This window comes from Carassius auratus, linkage group LG44F (assembly GCF_003368295.1).
Source record: "Carassius auratus strain Wakin linkage group LG44F, ASM336829v1, whole genome shotgun sequence".
Taxonomy (NCBI): domain Eukaryota; kingdom Metazoa; phylum Chordata; class Actinopteri; order Cypriniformes; family Cyprinidae; genus Carassius; species Carassius auratus.
In genome coordinates, this window is record NC_039298.1 from 861,139 (window position 1) to 882,307 (window position 21,169).

The window sequence follows — 21,169 nt, forward strand, 5'->3', positions numbered from 1 at the left end:
ATTTAAAAACAAAAGCTGTAATAGTGTATATTAACATTTACTCCAGTGCATTCTCCAACCCTAAACTTTCATTTATGTGTGTGTATTAAGATTATCTGAACAGCACTGTAACAGCACTTCATCGCACAAATATGAAAACACAACAAAAAACACACTTCAAACGGGAAGCTGTATTTATTTATTTTTGCAAGATTGTTGCTTTCAGCAAAATATTTTAAATAAAATTATCTTTTTTAGCAATAAATAATAACAATAAAATAATAATTGTATATTTTTTAATAATATAAATAAAAATAAAATTTTTATTTAAATATATTTGTATGAATAAGTTATAATCATAACACACTTCATAGGAGAATTTGTAAATATTTTTTTTGATTAGTGGTAGCTGAAAAATAAAAAACAAGACAAATCACAAAACAAAGCTTCAAATGTAGTTTGTGTAGACACATTTTTTAATTGAGTTTAAGACAATTATCCAAAAGTCTAATATTTAATGGTTAAAAAAAAGGGATGATACTGAATGTAAAGTTGAAGAGGAAGCTCACCCAGAATTGACTGAGTGTTTGCTGCCCCCTTCCGGTCAAATCTGTTCCTGAACTTCATGTTCTGGTCTTTATAAAGCTGCATTCAATGATTACCACAATAGCCCTGACTCCTCGGTATGAAATACCACATACAGACAATAAACATCAGTGGCCCCGCATTGTATCTCTTCCCCTTAGAGGAAAAAACAACAACTCGTACTATTAAAATGGCATCATCACAATTTTATTATGTGACTTTGTACAATAAAAATGGAAAAGCAAAACAAAAAGAAACGAAATGATAAAAAAGTTGCAGAAGTACATGACCGAGAGCTGAGTGTGGCCAGCTCTTACAGAGAGAGAAACACACATCCACGGTTCCTGAATCAGTTTACCCGCACGAGGAGGAGCAGGAAACACTCAAATCACTGACAAACACACATCGTGTGTGATGAATCCTGCATTTGCATAATGTCCTACAGCACTTCACTACAGGAGGATCCATGGACACATCATGTGACACTCGTAAAGGACGTGTAAATACACAAGCACTTAAAACAAAATGTGAACTGGAAATGTATCAAATAAATTGTAACTAAAAGACAAAAAAAAAAAAAATTCATGAATGGCTAAGGTCCATGGCTAAATAATTTAAATTAGACAAATATTGGAAGCTTAACATTTCAGGAAGGGAAAAGAAGAAGCCACAGAAAAGGTTGCCGTTTAAAGGCCAGAAATGCCTGAGGTAAGATTCAGCCTTTATTGAGAGGAGCAGGAAGTGACCTCACTAAACAAACCCGCGACAGGATGGGAATCTGACACATTACAAATTCAAAGTCATTTCAAACAGTATTGCATATCTGTGAGGAGTTTGTCTGTTTTTCAGTTTCGGTGAGGTCAGGAGAATGAACCGATGCTTTAGTCTGATGGAGAGGAGTGTTTCCAGCGTCCCACACAAACACTCATCAAACACAACACCTTAGATTTCGGTCGACAGACGATGATGTGGTGACGGTCCGAGCGCTTTAAAAGATCTTCTTCTTCTTGTTCTTTTCCAGGGTCCTTTAGGATTTTAAATAACAATAATAATAATAAACAACGATATTAGAGGAAATAAACACTGACCGATTAAAATAAAATGCTACACAATATCTTTTAATTACACTATCAGTCAAAAGTTTGGTATAAGTCATATTTTCATGCTTAGGCTGTTTTTATTTGATCAAAAAACAGCTACAGTAATATTGTATAGTATTATTAAAATGTGCAGCTGTATTTCCAGCATCATTCCTCCAGTCTTCAGTGTCTCATGATCCTTCAGAAATCAGTCTAATATGATGATTTATTATCGATGTTAGAAACAGTTTTCGTGGCTTCATTTATTTATTTTTTTTGGAACCTGTGACTTTTTTTTTTCCAGGATTCTTTGATTAATAAAAAGTTCAAAAGAACAGCATTTCCTTAAAATATAAATCTTTTGAAACAATCTACACACTAGGTTTGGGGTCTGCAGATTTTAATTTTCTTTTTTGAAAGAAATTAATACTTGTATGTATGTATTTATCTTTTTTTCATTCAAAAATAAGTTTAGAATAAGACTTCAAAATGTATTCAGCAAGGATGCATTTCTCAAAAGTGACAGTAAGGAATTTAATAATGTTACCAAACATTTCTACTCCAGTTAAATGCTGTTGTTTCTCACCTTCTATTTATCAAAGAATCCTGAAAAAAATATAAAGCAACAAAACACTGAAAATAATAATTATAATTGGTAACTGAGCACCAAAAATAACTGAGCAGCAAGTCAGCATATAATAGCTGATTCCTGAAGGATCATTTGACACTGAAGACTGGAGGAATGATGCTGAAAATACAGCTTTAATCACAGGAATTAATTACATTTTAAAATATATTCAGAAAGAAAAGTGTGATGTCATGCATTCTGGGATTTCCTTATGCATAAAGGATGCATGCAGTTGTGCCTTGGACAGCTCACTATGTTCCTCATGAGAGCTCTGGTGTGTGTACCTGGAAGCGTCCAGCTTCTGCTGCTCCAGCACGCGCTGCTGCGCCTCCCAGCTGACCTTCTCCTCCTCTAACTGACGTCTCTTCTCCTCCAGCTCCTTGTGCTGGGCCTCCAGGTTCTTCCTCATCTGTTCATGACGCCGCTGCAGCTGAACAGACCAAACCACAGCAGCAGCACAGTGAGCTCAGACTCAACAACACAACCGTCAATTCAGAAGAAATCTCTGCTGCTACCTCTGCCTCCGAGTCTTTGAGCTTCTGGATCTTCTCCTTGACCTTCATCTCAAACACCTGCTCCATCTCCATCTCCATCTTCTTCATCTTGGTCACATGTTCTCTCCTCTCCTCCTCCATCTGTGCCAGCGGGCTCCTGCTCACATCCACACACACATTCATTAGACCGAGCTTTAGAGACAAACAGACACGTGATGCAGGAGCAGAAGGGAAGAGAGGAGCCTGATGGGAAGACTCGAGGACCCAGTGTGAGTTAGTGAGCTGGTCTGAAGCGCTGTTAGTGTGCAGCCGCTCACGAAGCACAAAGACAACATCACGAATCAAACACTCACAGAAAATTAACTCGTCGAGGCTATATACAGAGAATCAGGAGCTGGATGGTGGAGGACTGAAAGCCTGTACACACCAAGTCTAATGAGAATATACAGTATGGAGCAAAAGTTTGCAGAATAATATTATTCCAATTATTCATTTTGTTCTGAGTTTAATGCAAGTTAGCATTACTCTCTGAAAAACACATCTGGACGAAAGAAAAATGCATGTTTTTCCATGATTCAGTTTAAAAATACAAGACAAACTGAAACAAAACCCAAATCACAGTCCGCAAAAAACAAACAAAAATGACCCACTCAATAAAAAACCAAACAAAACAGATCACCTGTGTTAATTTTCATGAAGCTAAATGTGAGTTTAGTTTGAGCAAACTGTTTGTTTTAATAAGACCAATATAACATTAATAAGACCGAATAAACATTGTTTTTAGATGTTTTCATTGCCAAAATTGACCAGCTTTTGCTGCTGCTAATTATTTATAACTATAACATTTATATGAATTGTATTGTTATATACTTAATACAATTTTAACAATTAATTTATATTACTTTAAATAAAAGCTCTAGAAAATATGAAGCTTTTAAAAATGGCGTAACTTCCATGTTTTTCTTTGTGAACCTACATTAAATATTACTTACATTTAGCTAACGCACTTGCATTAAAGCTTCAGTAGGTAACTTTTGTAAAAATATATTTTTTACATATTTGTTAAACCTGTCATTATGTCCTGACAGTAGAATATGAGACAGATAATCTGTGAAAAAAATCAAGCTCCTCTGGCTCCTCCCAGTGCTCCTATTGCCATTTGCAGAAATACATCGCTCCTGGTTAGAAACAACCAATCAGAGCTGCGGTCCGTAACTTTGTTTGTTTTCAAGATTATGATATATGTATATAATAAGCAAGTACACCATGAATCCATTTTCCAAACCGTGTTTTTAGCTTGTCCTGAATCACTAGGGTGCACCTATAATAAGTGTTTATATTCGGACTATTTCAGATTGCTTTGGGGGTATTGAGGCAGAGTAACCCAGTACCTTTGTGATTCTTCATAGACATAAACAGAGAGAAGTAGTTCCGGCTAGTTCCGCAAGACGCAAGCAGTTCTGTTTATTAACCGCTAGAGCGTCAAGTTACCTACCGCAGCTTTAATTGTAATATTTTCTTTTGTGACAGCAGCTGTTTTTTTTCTGACTTGTAAATGTATTTAAATTCATGATGTTTTTCAAAACCATCTCTTAATCTTCAGAAGAAAAGTAAATCGTGTCAACTAGGGCCGGGACTTTAACGCGTTAACTAAGATTAATTAATTACAGAAAAAAAATTCCCGCATTTTTAATAACTTTTTTTTTGCACCGCGGAACGTTTCTCACTGGATGAGTTTCGGCGGACCGATTATACTGGAGCACCAACTAGCGTTCGCATATCACCCATAGACAGTAAAATAAATATCACCGCAGCACATCGAACCTGAAGTATCACCTCAACGCAAAACATATAGCAGCTAGCGTGGACTTTACACTTTATGTTGAACTGTGTATTGTTTTGGCCAAGGTTATTGAGAGTTGGACTTAGTATGTTATGGCCTCTGAAGCAACAGAGAGATGTTTTCTAATAGTCAGTGTTTCCAATGTTCTGAATGTAATTGACAGTATTGTGTTTTACTTAAAAAACACTTTACACAAGGCTCCAGCACCTATAAGCTTCCTGAATTTCTGAAATGTACTATTTCTAAATTGTTTCTAAATATGCTATTGCTACACTTCATGGCAAAAATTGCACTGGTCTGCTAGACTTGGTTGAACAAAAATAAACAATATTTTGTTGCTTAAGCTTATGTATTCAGTCATTATTCAATGGTATACTATAAATCCATGTGAAAAAAAATTACTTCTCATTGTTCTCAGGTCAAATATTTATCTGCGATTAAAATGCGATTAATTTCGATTAATTAATTACAAAGCCTCTAATTAATTAGATTAATTTTTTTAATCGAGTCCCGGCCCTAGTGTCAACGCAAGAAATCAAGAAATGAATCCCAAACTCTGAATCAACAGGGATCGCTCATAGCAAGTGTTTTCAACCCAATAATGAAATACAAAGAAAAATGTATCACACAAAGCAAAAAAATGCAAATAAAATAATGACCGAATCTGCAAAAAACAAACAAACAAACAAACAAACAAAAAATAACCACATAAACCAAAAATGCTAACAAAATAATGAAAAATAAATAAATAAATAAATAAATAACTGATCGCAAAAACAAACCAACATACTAATTTGATATAAAAATAAAAATAAACGTTGTGTGAAAGTGTTAATAAGGACACTGCTTTATTTCAAAATTATGCTGTGTCCAGATATTGGTATGTACAGGCCTTTACTCCAATCAGGCAGCATCCAAAATACTTCACCATGAACATGTCCTGAGTTGCCTAGCTTCTTAGGAAACACATTTGATTGACTTTCAAGTCTTCCAGCAGACATAAAGCAGGATAAACGTCCTTAAATTGGCTAAAGCAGGACAGCAGTTTGACAATGTCCCTAACACAAATCTGGAAGTGCAGTTACACACACTAGTGAACATCGATCAGGACAGACGACTCCGTCCGTGAACAGACGAGGAGAAAGAGAGAACAACAGAGAGCGGAGGAGAGAGGACAGGACAAACGTGAACTTGTGCAGGACACTTACATGCCATCGGCTGTGTCAGATCTAAAATCAGAAGAACACAAACACTTAGCATGCTCACACTGCATGGACAGTTAGCAGCTGAATCATGTACTTCTTTAGTTAAGATGAGGCTCTTTTCTACACTGTACTGTGCGTGAGGGTTAGTGACAGGTCTGTGCTGTTAGGAAGCCTGGATGTGTCGACTGTGTTGACTTCTTATCAGCATTACTAGCATGTGTCAGTCTAGCGGTGGGCTCCAGGTTTAGACGTCTCTACACTGATCCTTTATAGTGAGGCGATCTGCTTCATGTGCAGTGAAACGACATCAGGAAATCATGTTTGTGTGCACTTGTTGAAGTGTGGCGTGAATTGAAAACACTCACTTTGTGAGTTGGCCGCTGTTCTTGTTGTTGTCTGCGCTGTTGTACGTGACAGCGGCCAGCTTCCCGCTGCGATAGTTCTCGTAATGAACGTTGTTGGTCACGTCCTTCAGGTCCTGCATGTGAGTTCTGTGATTGAGGAGGACAAATAAACGACAGATCTACATCACAGCCTGTACAACTCGGTCTTATAGAATCAGAGATGTTTCCTGAGCAGCGAATCATCATATTATACTGACACTGAAGACTCGAGTAATGATGCTTTACAGCACAGGGATAAATCCACTCACATAGGAAACAGGTATTTTAAACTGTAATATTATTTCACATGATTGCTGCACTTCTAATCAAATAAATGCAGCTTTGGTTGAGCAGAAGAGACTTCTTTCATCGTGAGGTATTAGTGCTGGTGTATGTACCTGATGAGCATGTTTCGGAGGATTGTGAAGTCACAGTGCTCTCCATTCTCCACTGAAAACAAAATCAGATTAAAGTGAGTCAGTATGGCAGTTGGCATACTATTAATCATATCTAATGACATATCATTTTAATACATTACAGACAGTGGCTTACTTCATACTTAATAGACACAGTACACACCTTACATATTGACTATTCTCATAAAAAAGTATGCAAAACTGCATTAAGAATATGCAACTGGGATTATATACAGATCATCTGAAAAGCAGACTGAAAGCCTATATACGCTAAATCTAAAGTGATTCAATATATTGAGCAGAAGATTGCAGAAAAAATAATTCACTCAAGCTAATGCAAAATATCATTCTCTGAAAATAAATAAATGTTATACACCTACTAGATGAAAGGGAGAATGATTGCTTGTACATGGTCTAATGCAATTGAAACAATTCACAGATTAAACAAAACAAATAAAACTTAAAAAACTTAAGCAAAAATCTGTGCAAACACAAAAATAAAGTAAAAAACAAAAATCAACTGCATCAAAAAAAAAAAAAAACAACACAAACTAAGCCAAACAAATTTTTTTTTAAACAGAAATAACCTACCTGTTGAAAACAAAATCATTTGTGCAAAACACACACAACCAAAAAACAAAATTTAAACTAAGCTAAACAAAAATAACCTACTCATTGAAAAATGCAAACTGTGATCAATTTTTTGCAAAACACACACACACACACACACACACACTAAAGATAAATTGTTCCAAGAAAACTAAAAATTAAGCAGAGCTAAGCAAAAATTAAGACGAAAATAAGCTACTTGTTGAAAACAAAATAATGTGCAAAACACACACAACCAAAAAAAAAAAAAAACCACAAATTACACTCAGCTAAACAAAAATAATCTGCTTGTTGAAAACAAATCAATAGTTACAAAAAACAAACATTAAACCAAGCTAAACAACAAATTAATAAGCAAATAACCTACTCATTGAAAAGGGAAACATGACAAAACCAGAGTAACCAAACCAGCTGCTTTGCTCGCTGAAGCTCTCCTGACAGTGAGACACTCACTCCTCTGCTGCTGTAGTGTGTGAACTGACCAGCAGGGGGCAGACCTCTCCCTCCTTCTCAACCACATGCCATCTGTGTGCTCACATGCTGCTGAAAGCATCTCAAGCATTCAAACCTAGCCTCTTAAAACACAGATAACCACTGGATCCAAATACAGCCATCAAACCCACAGCCCTCCTGATCACATCAGTCTAGAGCTGACAAACGCTGAGCTCAGACACAATAACCCTGCTCTCAGCACGGCTCGCTCCAGATGGTGTTATCAGAGGTCAAAGGTCTTTCAAGCAGGCATCAGCCATTGTTTATTCTTTCATTTCTATAAAAAGGCCTGTATTTAATTAAATAGCTTAAATAGTGTTGTTTTCATTAATTACAACTATTAAAAACACTTTTGCTAATTAAAATAAAGAAAGATACGGGAAAAAAAATTAGATGAATGTTTTCTGGATTGGTGCCTCGGAAAGTAAATGAAAAAAGCTGAAACCGAAGTAATTACAAAATGAACTAAAAAAAAAAAGAGAAATGTTTAAAAAAAAGCAAGACAAAATTACTCAAAACTACAATAAAATTAAAATGAACTAAAAATATTAAATAAAAACTAACTTAAAAAACAACAGTAAATAAATTATGCTGAAATAACAGTGGCTTGTCCCTGAAAATGCTTCATTTCTTTATTACATCAAAAACAAGGCATTAGTTATGAACAGAAAAGTCATTTCTGACACGAGTAAAGTGATTATTTTATTGCTTATATTTGCTTTTTATTGTATTCTAATTAGTCTGTGCTGTGCTAATCATAATTGTCAATTAATTAATTCAGAACTTACCAAACAGTCAGCTGAACCCCTTTGGCCTAAAATATTCAAGTTAATATTTGTGTTAAATAACAGTTCTCTCACCTGTATGTCATGTGATCATTAAATGACATTAAATAAATGAAAGCTTTTGTATCAATTTTACATTTTGTTTTTTTAATAGTTATTAGCTTTTCATCAAATCATGTACCGCCTGCCGTTCCCTCATGAAACCCAGTTTGGGAAGCCCTGAATTAAAATTATAATGCATCAAATTATACAGCTATGCTGACTTATATAAAAAAGTGTGCATTTAATGCCAATATGGTGTCATCATCACAAAGAAAATTCTTATTGCTAGTATTCACGGATTAATTATTAATGATGAATTAATGCTCTTAGGACAAGAACAGATTTATATTTTCTCTTCGGAGGGTGTTGCTAAACTGTTAGAGGGCGCTGGATACATGATATCCTGTCCTCCGGCTTTGGTTTGGCCATTTAAAACATAATCTGACTGATGTTCACAGTCCTGAATGATTCACTGGAGGCTAGACGTCTTCTGGGGAACATTTCACAAGCTTTTTGTCCCGTCACTGGTCAAATTGTTTTATCATATTCAAACTGCACAATAAGAGCTACATTTCTGTCTGGATCACAAAGCCTTAGCACACATCGCTAATAAAACTGAACAAATATATTCAGATCTACACACATCCGTCAGACTCCGGTCTGTTGTGTACTAGAGAACATCAACAGCCTCAGGGTCCGTCCTAGCCTACAGACACACACACACACACACACACACACACACACACATATATATATATATGAAGGGGGAGGTGACCTTTCACCCCTTACCTTCTGCCACGCCCCAGGGGTACTGCCTGCCCCGTACACGCTTCCCATTGACCTCAATGATGGTGTTACTGCCCACCACAGCCAGCGGCAGACGGTCCTGAGAGAGACAGAGAGAGAGAGAGAGAGAGAGAGAGAGAGAGAGAGAGAGAGAGAGAGAGAGAGAGAGAGAGAGAGCATCAGGTGACTGATATTGACTCTCAGTGTGTGTGTCTCTGTTTGACCCATTTCCCTGATGGATAATTTAGGGAGCCAATATTTGAGTAGTTGATGCACTCTGAATGAGGTTACTATTGTTAACTATAACTAAAAGCAATTTATTAGCTGAAAAAAAAAAGGTGAGATGAGATGTAAATTTATTCTACATAGACATTTTAAAAAATGAATAAAAATGACAACAAAATTAGAAAATATAATGCTAAAATGACTAACTCTTTCCACAATATCAGTCCATGTGATATGGATAAGCCAGTCAATTTGTGAGCTTCACTAGAGCGTATATCTCATTTTTATTTATTTATTTCCATTCATTCATTTTAATTAATTCGATCAAGCAGCGGTGCTTTATCATTTAGTCCAGTTCCAGTACTTCTTAAAAAAACTGATCCGCTCCTAACCAGGTGTGACATCCAGTGTTTAGTATTATTTAGAAACTATTATAGTTTTTTATCAATATTTTTTATATTTTCAGGTTTTGTTTAATTTTTTTTAGTAATTTGTTCTGTGCTTCTTAAAATGTATAATAGTTTTTAATTTATTTTATTATTTATTTTTTAAGTATTTAGAATTTTTTTATATTTCAGTTTTATTTTATTTAGTCATTTTAGTAAATCAACTTACACATAGCACAAAACATCTCAGTTACGTATGGTAACCCTCGTTCCCTGAAGGAGGGAACAGACATGTCACGTTAATGACCGACTAATAGGGATATCGCTTTGATAGACCAGTCTACTTCGAGTTTAAACTAAACAAGCCAATGCACATTGGCATGCAATTATTGCATCCAGCTGCCGCTGATCACTGCGTGAGTATAATAAGGCAGCAGGTGCAATGCATAACAGGTTTTCGCTGAGGAGCCGAGCCAGTGACACGGCGGCTCAGCGGTGGTACTGCAACCGTTGCGACGGGATGTTCCCTTTCAGTCAGTCACTCTCGATGTCATGTTGATGAACGACTAATTGGGATCCCTACCAAAGCGCCATGGGTGCTTCCCCTTCCAGTGCCCTCTGCGAGCTGCCTGCACCTCTATTAGGTGTAGGCCGGGGCTTGGAACAAGTAGCTCCACTCACCATTGTCAAAGCACTACCTCACTGGGTGAGATTGGATAACACTGGGAAAACGTACCCGTTCCACTTAGAATAGGGACGCTGTGGAAGCCCCATCCTTCCCCAAAGGAGTTTACAGGAGCAAATACACATAGCATCCGTTTAGGTGTATATGGAGAAACTTGAGGTGATTAAAACCCTCTTGGGAAGGCAGAAGTCTGCCGGGGAAACACAGGCACACAGGTTATACCGTGGACTATACACATACGAGTACCGCTTAGGTCTCAATATGGAACCCAGCCTTCCATGGTTCTCACGGATTCATCATGAAGGCCTGGCACTGGACGTTCTGCTGCGTCCAGCTGCCTAGGGTGATGGAGGATCTCAACAGGGTCTACAGTACGGACACTCTGGAGCAGTTTTAGCAAGCTGACAGTAGCCAGGACCTCTTGGTGCCACTGTTAGAACAAAGGAGCATACCGGCTCTACACGAAGGCTATAGAACATGTAAAGGGGTTGCCCAGCCTACAGCTCTACAAATATCTGTTAGCGAGGTGCCACGAGCCAGTGCCCAGGAGGATGCAACACTTCTAGTTGAGTGAGCTCGCAACCTGAATGGGCAGGGCACACGCTGTGCTTTATAAGCCAGGGTTATGGTGTCCACAATCCAGTGGGCCATGCTCTGCTTAGAGATGGCATTCCCCTTCTGCCAGCCTCCATAACAGACAAAGAGCTGGTCTGAGTTCCTGAAACTTTGTGTCCTGTCTACGTAGCAATTCAATGCTCGGTTGGGACAGAGCAAAGGCAGGGCTGGGTCTGCCTCCTCCAGGGGCAGTGCTTGCAGGTTCACCACTTGTTCTTTGAAGGGTGTAGTGGGAACCTTGGGCACCTGGGAGTCAGCCATCCCAAACTCTAAGCACGAATCGTCGACCGAAAAGGCATGCGGGTCTAGCTTTCAGACGATGTATAAATCTAAATTTCGGGAAAAAAAAAAGAAATGTGGTCCAGGGTCACATATTTCACATATTTCAATGAGTAAACCTGGATCAAATACCTGGCACTGTGTAAAGGCTCCAGCATCCTCTCAGGGCTACACTGAAGATAGTCGTGAAATAACATACTGTTAGCAAACCTTCTGATGCTGCCAGTGCTCCTGGGAACAGTGTTTGGATGAGTATTTCAATATGTGCAGTACAATTGTTTCAATAGCACAACAAACACTCTGCAATTTGGCACAATTTATGTTTTTACTTCTGTCACACCTTGACAAAAACAGATTTCCAGAGGACTGCCAGCTATTAGATAATCATCATGGACCGATGGCAACTGATGGTTGAACAGCTAGCGGTAAGTTTTCCGGATGGTTCATGCTGGTGAGCTCATCTGAACCACTGAAACTACAAAACACCTCCGTTTCGGCGTTTTGTATGAAATCACACCCATAGATTTCATTTGAAATCTATCGGGGTCTTAACGTCATTCGGACTTCCCATCTATTAGTCAATTTTGAAAATATTCCCTAGTGTCAGTACAAAACAAATCATTCATTAACTATTGTGAAGACACAAACCTTAATCTTCTTGACTAGCTTGCTCTCCTCCTCGTCATCAGTCTCTGGGAACTCATAGGTTTTGATCTTGTGTTCCTGGATCTCTCTCATCATCTGGGCAAAGAACAAAACAAAAGCACAGAGTGAAAAAACAATTGGTGCATCTCCCAGCATGCTCTGTGGGCTCTCAGTGTCACCGGTTTGGGATTGCATTTACTCTCTAAGGAGTCAGCGTGAAAACTTTGTGCAGACAGATTTTTCTCTAGTGTTTTTGGGGCAAGAAACCTTGTTATAAGTGGACTTAAGGGTGGGAAAAGCCCTTAAATCTACAAGCAGACAGTTTGGCATCAGCACACGATCACCCTCACCTGCTTCTTGAACTGTTGGCACTCCTCTGGAGTCAGTGTGTCTGCTTTGGCGATGAGTGGAATGATGTTCACTTTTTCATGTAACCGTTTCATGAACTCAATATCCAGTGGTTTCAGTCTGACAGATAGAGAGAGAAAGAGAGAGAATGTGAGGGTTTAATGTTTCAAACCAAACACTGAGCGTAGGTCCAAAAGCAGGTGCAAAGGTCTCCTCTGTAGAGCAGGAGTGAAGGATCACGTTCACACTGATGTTTGACAGCTTGGCTGAACTTATAACTCGGCTCGTAGTAAAGCCACCTGCGCTGCAAGAGGAGCAATAAATAAACGGCAGGAAAATGATTTGTGCCTGTCCACTCACAGCCACTGACTACACACACACTGGATTCACATCACCTGCACTTTCCCAGGCAAAACCTACCACCAATGTGCTGTAGGTCTCTGAGTGGTTGCCAATTGTTTTGAGAGATGATAAAGGAGTTGCTATGTGGTTTCTGGAGCGTTAAAAGCAGTTCTTAACTGTGCTACAGTGGTTTGCAGCTAATGTATGTGATTATGTAATAGCCCAAGTCAAAAAAGTTCACCTGCAGGTCTCTTTAAAATTCTTATCCCTAGGTTCTAATGTTTGCCTCTTTTGAAACAGAGCCACAAAAACAAATTCAAAAACCGTGAAACAAAACGCCAGACAAGTAACCAAAATAAACCAAACCAGACAAAAAAGCACCAAACAAAACAGCGTTAGAAGTTGTTCCTCAAGTATTGGCAACAGTATGGGTAGAGATGCACCGATTGCAATTTTCTTGGCCGATTCCGACTGTTTTGTAAGTGTGAACTGCCAATTCTGAAGATCTATAAAATGACATATGCATATGCAAAAAAAGCTACTTTTACTTCAATGCAAAAAATTATTTACATAAAAAAATAAATGATTAAACTCTCAAAGGTATCAACTCTCTCCATCTTTCCACCGCAGAGGAAACAGAAGCTGCGTCTGCATTTACACAGACTGTTTAACAAAACTGAGGTGCATTAAATGCTTTTACACCAAAAAATGTCAAATGCATAAATAATGTTGCAAGATTAATGTTTTAAATCCTTTTTTGAACAACCAAATATATGTTGGAGAAAATGCAATAATAGTTTTAAATGTGATACCAAGTCACCAGTAGGTGGCGGTAAATTAATGAGCAAGTTGTTTAGTCTTTCATTCAACCGATTCGTTCAAATGTCTGATTCATTCAGAAACATGTGACTGTCTTTATGAACAGGTCACTTCTTCGCTCCATTCTTTCAAAAAAAGTGGATTCATTCAGTAATGAAACACAGAGACACAACAGTACTGCACTGGCTTGATTGATATATTTTTTTCTTTGCGAATTTGAGCAAAATCAGTGTCACATTGCAATCATATAGATGCTTTAATCAGGCTTCTTGTCCGATCTTTCCCTTACTTCGCAGTATTCCCTGACTTCTGGATGTGCAGACAAAAGCAGTCAGAGCACGACTTTGAGCCACAGAAATAATCGGTGTCAGAGAAAAAGAGCAAGAAAAGAAAGAGATTCACACACATGGCAAAATTAACAGCTGGCAGAAAACTTTTAGTTGGACGTGTATGAGATTTAGCTTGCAACAACACTTGCATCTGACAACAACTTGGACTGGAAATGCTGAAAGTGCAATAAATCCTGATGTACTTGGCATCACTTTAGTGCTCACCTCTAAAAGCTCATCCACAGCAGAAATACAAGCCAAAAATACAAACGGTCTGAGTGCATTTAATGCTTGAAAAAGAGTGCCTACCCATGACCAGAGGGGGCGATGAAGTACAGACAGCAGTGCACTCGGCTGTCAGGCATCAGGCGCCGATTGACGCGTGACTCCGCGTTGAGGTAATCCTCAAACTTGCTGTCGATGTGATCGATGACGGGCTGCCAGCTACAGGACACACAACCGGCATTTCAGAGTCAACAACATGCAAACCTAATATAAACAAATCAGCCAGCCCTCATTTACTAAACACCAATGTCAGGAGGCTTCAAGCTATTTACACGTGACATGCAGAAAATAAAGAAATCACGCTTACCAGTTACTGTTATCCACAGCATCTCCGAACCCTGGCGTGTCCACGATGGTGAGCAGCAGCTGAACTCCTCCCTCTTTAATCAGCACCTTGGACTGCTCCACCTGAAACAAACGTGACCACAAAACTAAATAAATAATTAACTAACACACAAACAAACACAAACACGTTGATTTAGAAGTTCATTTAGGACTAAATAAATTAAAATAAAATAAAAATTGCAAGAGGGTCATCACAATATTGTTGCTTGAACTAGGGCTGGGCGATCTATCTAACGATATGATCATGCGCATCTAGTCAGTAAATCTGGATCCGTGATTACCGCTAAATCTCTATCACCTGCTTATAATTGGAGCGGCATTTAATAGACAGAGCCGTAGATCACTTACAAGCTACGCAATATCACGTTCATTATCTTCGATGAATCGCCTTCGATAATGAACACGATATTGCGTAGCTTGTAAGTGATCTACGTCTCTGTCTATTAAATGCCACTCCAATTATAAGCAGGTAATGTCATATCGTTAGATATATCGCCCAGCCCTACCTTGAACTTATAATAATAATAATAATAATAACGTTAAAAAAATTTTAAACACAAGATAAAATAAATAAACACACAAAAAAAATACTATAATGAAAAAAATCAAATCAAATCAAGGATTAAAGCCTGTTCACATGAAATCACACCAAATGTGACCAAAAGACACTCAAATTCTGATGCAAATTTGTATTCTTTTCTGGGGAAAGTTTGAATTCAGTTACTTGCAAATGCCAACTACATCTCATAACACTTATTTCACTTACATACTAATTTCAACTAAATATAGTGAGCAATTAATTGTCATAGTTAAATCACTTATTTTCACTGCAATTGTATGTAGCGATATTGTACAAAAAAAAAACCAACAGTTCAACTTAATGTCTTTTTTTGGATGCCAGTTTTAAACAGATAGGATATGTGCACATATAGGAACAGCTCAAAAAGGAAAGCAAAGACGTTCTGCTTCTGTTATGAGCCATTATACATTAGTTTGGAACAGTTAATTGGTATTCTATATTCTAAAACCAAAAGTATTAAACTTTGGCATGCAACTTGCTCTGTGCACATGAATGATACCTCAAGACACGTTGAGAAACTCTTCTATCAATACTAGAGGCTTTACATTTATCGATCACATTTTCTAAGCCTTTAAACGTACTGTGAAGCAGAACAGATTCAGCCAACATGTGTGCAACCACAGCTAAAACGAGCTCAAGCCCACACCTTTCTATGTGCAGCATAAAGCAGCTGTGGTCTGAGACCGTGGCTTCTGGGTTTGGGTTGTGCATTTTATGATTTCCTCCTAAACAGCCCTCAGCGTTCCACAGCTCAGACGGACACCACCGAGCCCAGCGCAGGACATTCATTTCATGAAGCACACCCCCCAAAAAAGAAACTTGGCCTCCGACGTCTATCAAACAGCTGGGATGGAGGAGCTACACATCCTGCTTTTAGCGAGCGTGCAAGTTCAAACTGATGACTTGTGTCAACTTGTGGGCCGATCACGGTGACTGCCAAAGATGTTCCATGGTAAAGGTAACGTAGGCGATTTCGGAGAGGATAGCAATAGCAAGCTAGTTTTAAAAGCATAAGATTGAATGCAGGGTTGTCAGATTTGCTCATGTCTAATTCACTGGTGAGAAAACATTAACAAAGTGCATTATATCACAATAATAACGCCTTCCATTCAAAATTTAAATCGGTCATCATTTATTTTCCTGTTTTGTTGTGCCAAACTCATTATGGCTATCTTTCTTCCACAGGATACTCAAGAAGGTATTTTGCAGATCTTTCATACAACAAAACTGCACATGCATTAAAAATGGCCTATATTTCTAATAAGTGATTGACCAAAATATTGGCCAGGACATTGCCATATCGGCTGATAAGTAGTTTAAGCAGGATGTTTATTTTGACAGCTTGTTTGCTATGTCATATTAATGGAGTATTGCATGTACGTTTTGTGTTGCATGGTCTTTAGATGAGGCTAAGTGATTCTGATTTAACAGATCTCACATACTGATCATCACACTGGTTTGAGTGCTTACTTCCTTTTCATTCATGTTTTTAACCATTTCTTTGTTTTGTAAATGCCATAATATGATTACAAAATAAAGAACTTGAAATCTGATGTGCAAATGTTTTTTTAATTTTATTTTAGAAATGCAAATTCATCAATTGACTTGCATTATAAAAATTCAAACGCATTCTACTAGTATGAAATGTGCTGATCTGATCCTCAAAGCATCAAATGTCTTTTTTTTAATTGAATGGAAAGGTACAACGTGAACATTCTTTAAAATACAAATTTTTTGTGTTAAATAGAAAAAGGAAATCCATACCAAGGAGGAGTTTGGAACACCAAAAAGGCCAAGAAAAGAAAAAACAAGTAACCTGAGAACACATTGGCAAATCCTGCTACATTTCTTTCTTTTCAGTGGAAGTGTTGTTTTCAAAACCATTAGCCCTAGCTGAGAGGCCATGGGGATGTTTTGGAAACATGAGCGAGACGACGTACGTGCAGCCACCGCAGATCTGTCATTCTGTAAATTACCAACTCCACAGAAACAGAAAAAAGAAAAAAAGAAACAAGCCAACAAATGAGACCAAGAATGCCGGAGAAATGGCTCCATCAGGAGTTGGCCGGCTGTGGAATGCAAACATTCGTTCTGCAGGAGAGCGCCTCACACTTGCTGCGGGACATGTGGAGGATTCCTGTGTGCTTTACTGTCTGCGCTGAGCAGGTGATCTCAGATTCCACTCAAGTCTGACTGTGAGCACTCGCCAACATATATCACACTCCTGACCTCTGACCTTTAATGCCGACTGCTGGCAATGTGCGGAGACCTGGGGCCGGATTCACCAAACATTCTTAAGCATACATTTCTTCTTAACTGGCATTTTATTCTTATTTTCTAACCTAAGAAAACACTTAAGGATTTTTTGTATTAAAATAATTCTTGTTGTTCTATGTTCTTAAAGGGTTACTCCACCCCAAAATGAATTTTGTCATTAATCACTTACCTCCATGACGTTCCAAACCCGTAAATGCTTAGATCCTCTTCAGAACACAATTTAAGATATTATGGATGAAATTTGCCATTCAAACAAATAACGCAGAAATGCCACTAATTTGAATGTGTACAGGCATTTAAAAGTGAAGGAAAGTGAAGAAGAGAGGGAAAACTCCCCAGCGTAGTAACCATCCACAACTATTGTTGCAGTTGTCCATTGTCCATTTCAGATTACTATTATGCATTACATTACAGCATATTAGTATACTTGCAACTATGTTCTTGAGACAATTTCATCAGCCACTAAAAAAACTGCACCGGCACGTTCAGAGGTGCACCGCAGCACATCTGGGGTGATGTTTGGGTTGGCACGTCAAACACTGAGTTTATAATGGCAAGTGCAAAGACAGAAAGCACTTTAAGTGTGCTATATCATCCAGCAAGATACCATGCTCACCAAACAACACACCTTGCCCCAGTTACAAACCCATAACGTCTTCTCTAACTTCCTCCGTCTGTACAGCAGACCACAATGGTTTCCATCAGATGCATGCTACTCATTTCAACACTGTTTGCCCCGAAATTAGAAAAAAAGCAACCACACTGAAGTAGCTAAATGTCTGAGAAATTAGCAAAAGTTGTACACTTTGCACTTTCTCTAAAGAAAATAAATGCAATAGTCTTCATAATAAAATCTACAACCGATTTTCTTACACTTGCATTTACCAACTGATGCTTATAGCACAAAAAAAGGCAAAAGCTGGAGAAAACTGATTAGTGTACTGATTTCCAATTAGTCCAGTGTTCATAGGTTTTCTTAGCAGTTAGCAGGCTGTGAGACAATGAGAACAACAGAGGTAAACACTAGTCACTGAAATTGACAAAGCTTGTGAAGTTCATAGCCTTAAATCTTTGAAAGGCATTTAAGAGAAGTGACTCAAGACTGATTTGAGTTTCCCTGTGCACTGAAGTAAATATCAAAGCAGAAGCTGTGGTCCTGAATTTGGTTCAAGCAAATCATTTCAAAAAGGGTCCACTTCCCTATGCGTGATCTAATTCCTCTCAATAAAGTGTGCCTTCAGGTGTTTTGGTTCGCACAATACTGTAAAGACCCAAGTATGCTTGTACGTGTAGCCTTTTAAAGCATGGTCGATTTGAGGTGTATGTGAAATCAGGTGGTCGACAAACGTGCTCTAGAAAACTTAATCCTTAACTTAAAACTTAGTACTGTGTCTGCTTTATTTTTCTCCGGAAGTTATGACAGTTACTTTTTACTCTTTTAAACTTAAGTTGTGGCTATCTCATAATAACCCTGTTGTTGTTGTGGTCTCCACTATTTTGTTGTTCCGTCTCTTCGGTTTCATTGTCTAGTTTGGGAAAAAAGGACGCATGGTTTCAAGATGCACTTTTGACAAGTTTAACCAATTTTAAATTGAGTGCCGTGTTTTTAGAGCGGAGTGTATTGTGTGAGATGCTGCAAAAGACACAAGCGCAGCCTACTGAAAAAGAAATAGTAAAATGTATTTAAAATTCATCTATTTTGTGCTAATTATACTACAAATATATTTATATTTATAGTGGCAGTCGCACAGAAATTTCTAACTGGGGCTGGCTGCATAAACTGCTGAGACTAGTCTTAAAAAGTTATCTAATTGGTTTTCTTCTAGACTGGTCATAACTAGGGATGTAATGAATAACTGCGAGCCGGTTGAGATGCTAAACAAATCGTGATTTAACTAGGGGTAGGAGTTTATATGAATGTATGTCTGAGGAGAATTTACGGTCTTTAGATGGTATTTTTTCTTTTCATCTTGGCTCTGTATAATGCATATTAAAGTTCATAAGGGCAGCACTGTTTTGTTTACATCAGAAACCAAGGAAACGCTTTAAGCGCCACCTGCTGGCAGAGAGAGAATTTAACTTTAAATGCAAAGAGCACACAAAGCATTATTTTGTTTATATCAAGAGATTTCTTTTATGTAATTTATTTGATTTGGGGCTCGTTGTAAAATTTCTATTTCATTTAGTTATTTACATCTACATTATATTTAAATTTGGTTATTTAGCAGATGCTTTTATCCAAAGCAACTTACTGTACAAATTAGCACAATACAAGCAATGAAAACCAACAAAAAAGCAATCATATGGAAGTGCTATATTATTATTGTGTTATATTTCATTTTTACAAAGAAGCATGCAGCATTTTGTCCAAAAAGATTGCTAAATAGGAACAAGTAATTTTGCACTTAATGCACAGTTGTGTGGAAGTAGTGCTGAGGCTAACTAAAGATATTCGGAAGTATATCTGATTGTGCTGAAGTGGAACTACTGCAAGTATACTTCAGGTACACTTTAAATATCTTGCATTTAAAGACTGATATTAAAGAGAGCTAAAGCTGCGGTAGGTAACTTTTGACGCTCTAGCGGTTAATAAACAGAACTGCTTGCGTCTTGCGGAAGAACATCATAGCCGGATCTACTTCTCTCTGTTTATGTCTATGAAGAATCACAAAGGTACTGGGTTACTCCGCCTTGGTACCCCCGAAGCAATCTAAAATAGTCAGAATATAAACACTTATTATAGGTGTACCCTAGTGATTCAGGACAAGCTAAAAACACTGTTTGGAAAACTGATTTGAACACAAACAAAGTTACGGACAGCAGCTCTGATTGGTTGTTTCTAACCAGGAGCGATGTATTCCTGCAAATGGCAATAGGACACTGGGAGGAGCCAGAGGAGCTTGATTTTTTCACAGATTATCTGTCTCATATTCTACTGTCAGGACATAATGACAGGTTTAACAAATATGTAAAAAATATATTTTTACAAAAGTTACCTACTGCAGCTTTAATGTTCCAAATTCGGTTTTGTTTTTATTTATTCTTTTTTTCTAACATTGTAAACAGCGCAAACCAAGCTAACTTCTAAACCTAACTTAAAAGCGCTAACCTCCATCTTTACATCCAGGGTCAGTTCAGGACCGTGATCAGTTTACACTTTAATCTGATATTGGTCAACTTTATATATATATATATATATATATATATATATATAAAAATATTAGTAATTAGTAAATTGTGCACACAATTTAGCAATTCGAGGGAACGAATGAGTTAAATTCAAATTTGTAAATCGTGTGCATGATTTATATATTTTTTTCTTGCATGTCATGTGAGGGGCTCCATAAAATAGAGCACTAAGGCTTGCATAAATATCGCTTAAGTTTCCTGGACACTGAAGTAACCAATGCAAAATCTGTTGTCCTGAATTTGGTTCAAGCTAGTTTGTAAGGCTTCACGAACAAAAGGGTGACCAAAAGCTTTGCTGCGATGTAGTTTGGCATTTGTTGATCATTGAGACTTGCAGACAGGCGGGTCCAGTTGAGCTTTTGGAGATCCAACTGGCGCTTATTCTCACTTTCCTTCCACACCCTTCAGAAAGGATCACACTCATTCTTGTGCTCAGTCTGTAGAAATAATATTTTGGTAATATGTAGTATAGTTTCTGATGAATTTGAAAGCTG

The 21,169-nt window shown here is 37.7% G+C and overlaps 1 protein-coding gene across 3 annotated transcripts in view; it reads right to left on the bottom strand.

Annotated features, from left to right (window-relative positions):
- Window positions 1-749: 749 nt before the first annotated feature.
- The window catches only part of LOC113068267 (septin-7), a 43,158-nt gene continuing 22,738 nt past the window's right edge, over window positions 750-21,169 (bottom strand). For 2 of the 3 annotated variants that reach the window (XM_026240935.1, XM_026240933.1), the window contains exons 5-15: window positions 14,592-14,692; window positions 14,309-14,443; window positions 12,512-12,629; window positions 12,165-12,257; window positions 9,330-9,426; window positions 6,595-6,646; window positions 6,179-6,304; window positions 5,817-5,837; window positions 2,787-2,922; window positions 2,556-2,701; window positions 750-1,589 (exon numbers count right to left, since the gene is read on the bottom strand). In XM_026240935.1, coding sequence (XP_026096720.1) covers window positions 1,553-1,589; window positions 2,556-2,701; window positions 2,787-2,922; window positions 5,817-5,837; window positions 6,179-6,304; window positions 6,595-6,646; window positions 9,330-9,426; window positions 12,165-12,257; window positions 12,512-12,629; window positions 14,309-14,443; window positions 14,592-14,692 — 1,062 coding nt within the window. In that variant the 3' untranslated portion in view covers window positions 750-1,552. The remainder of the gene's footprint in view (window positions 1,590-2,555; window positions 2,702-2,786; window positions 2,923-5,816; window positions 5,838-6,178; window positions 6,305-6,594; window positions 6,647-9,329; window positions 9,427-12,164; window positions 12,258-12,511; window positions 12,630-14,308; window positions 14,444-14,591; window positions 14,693-21,169) is intronic. The other variant, XM_026240934.1, reaches the window with a different exon arrangement.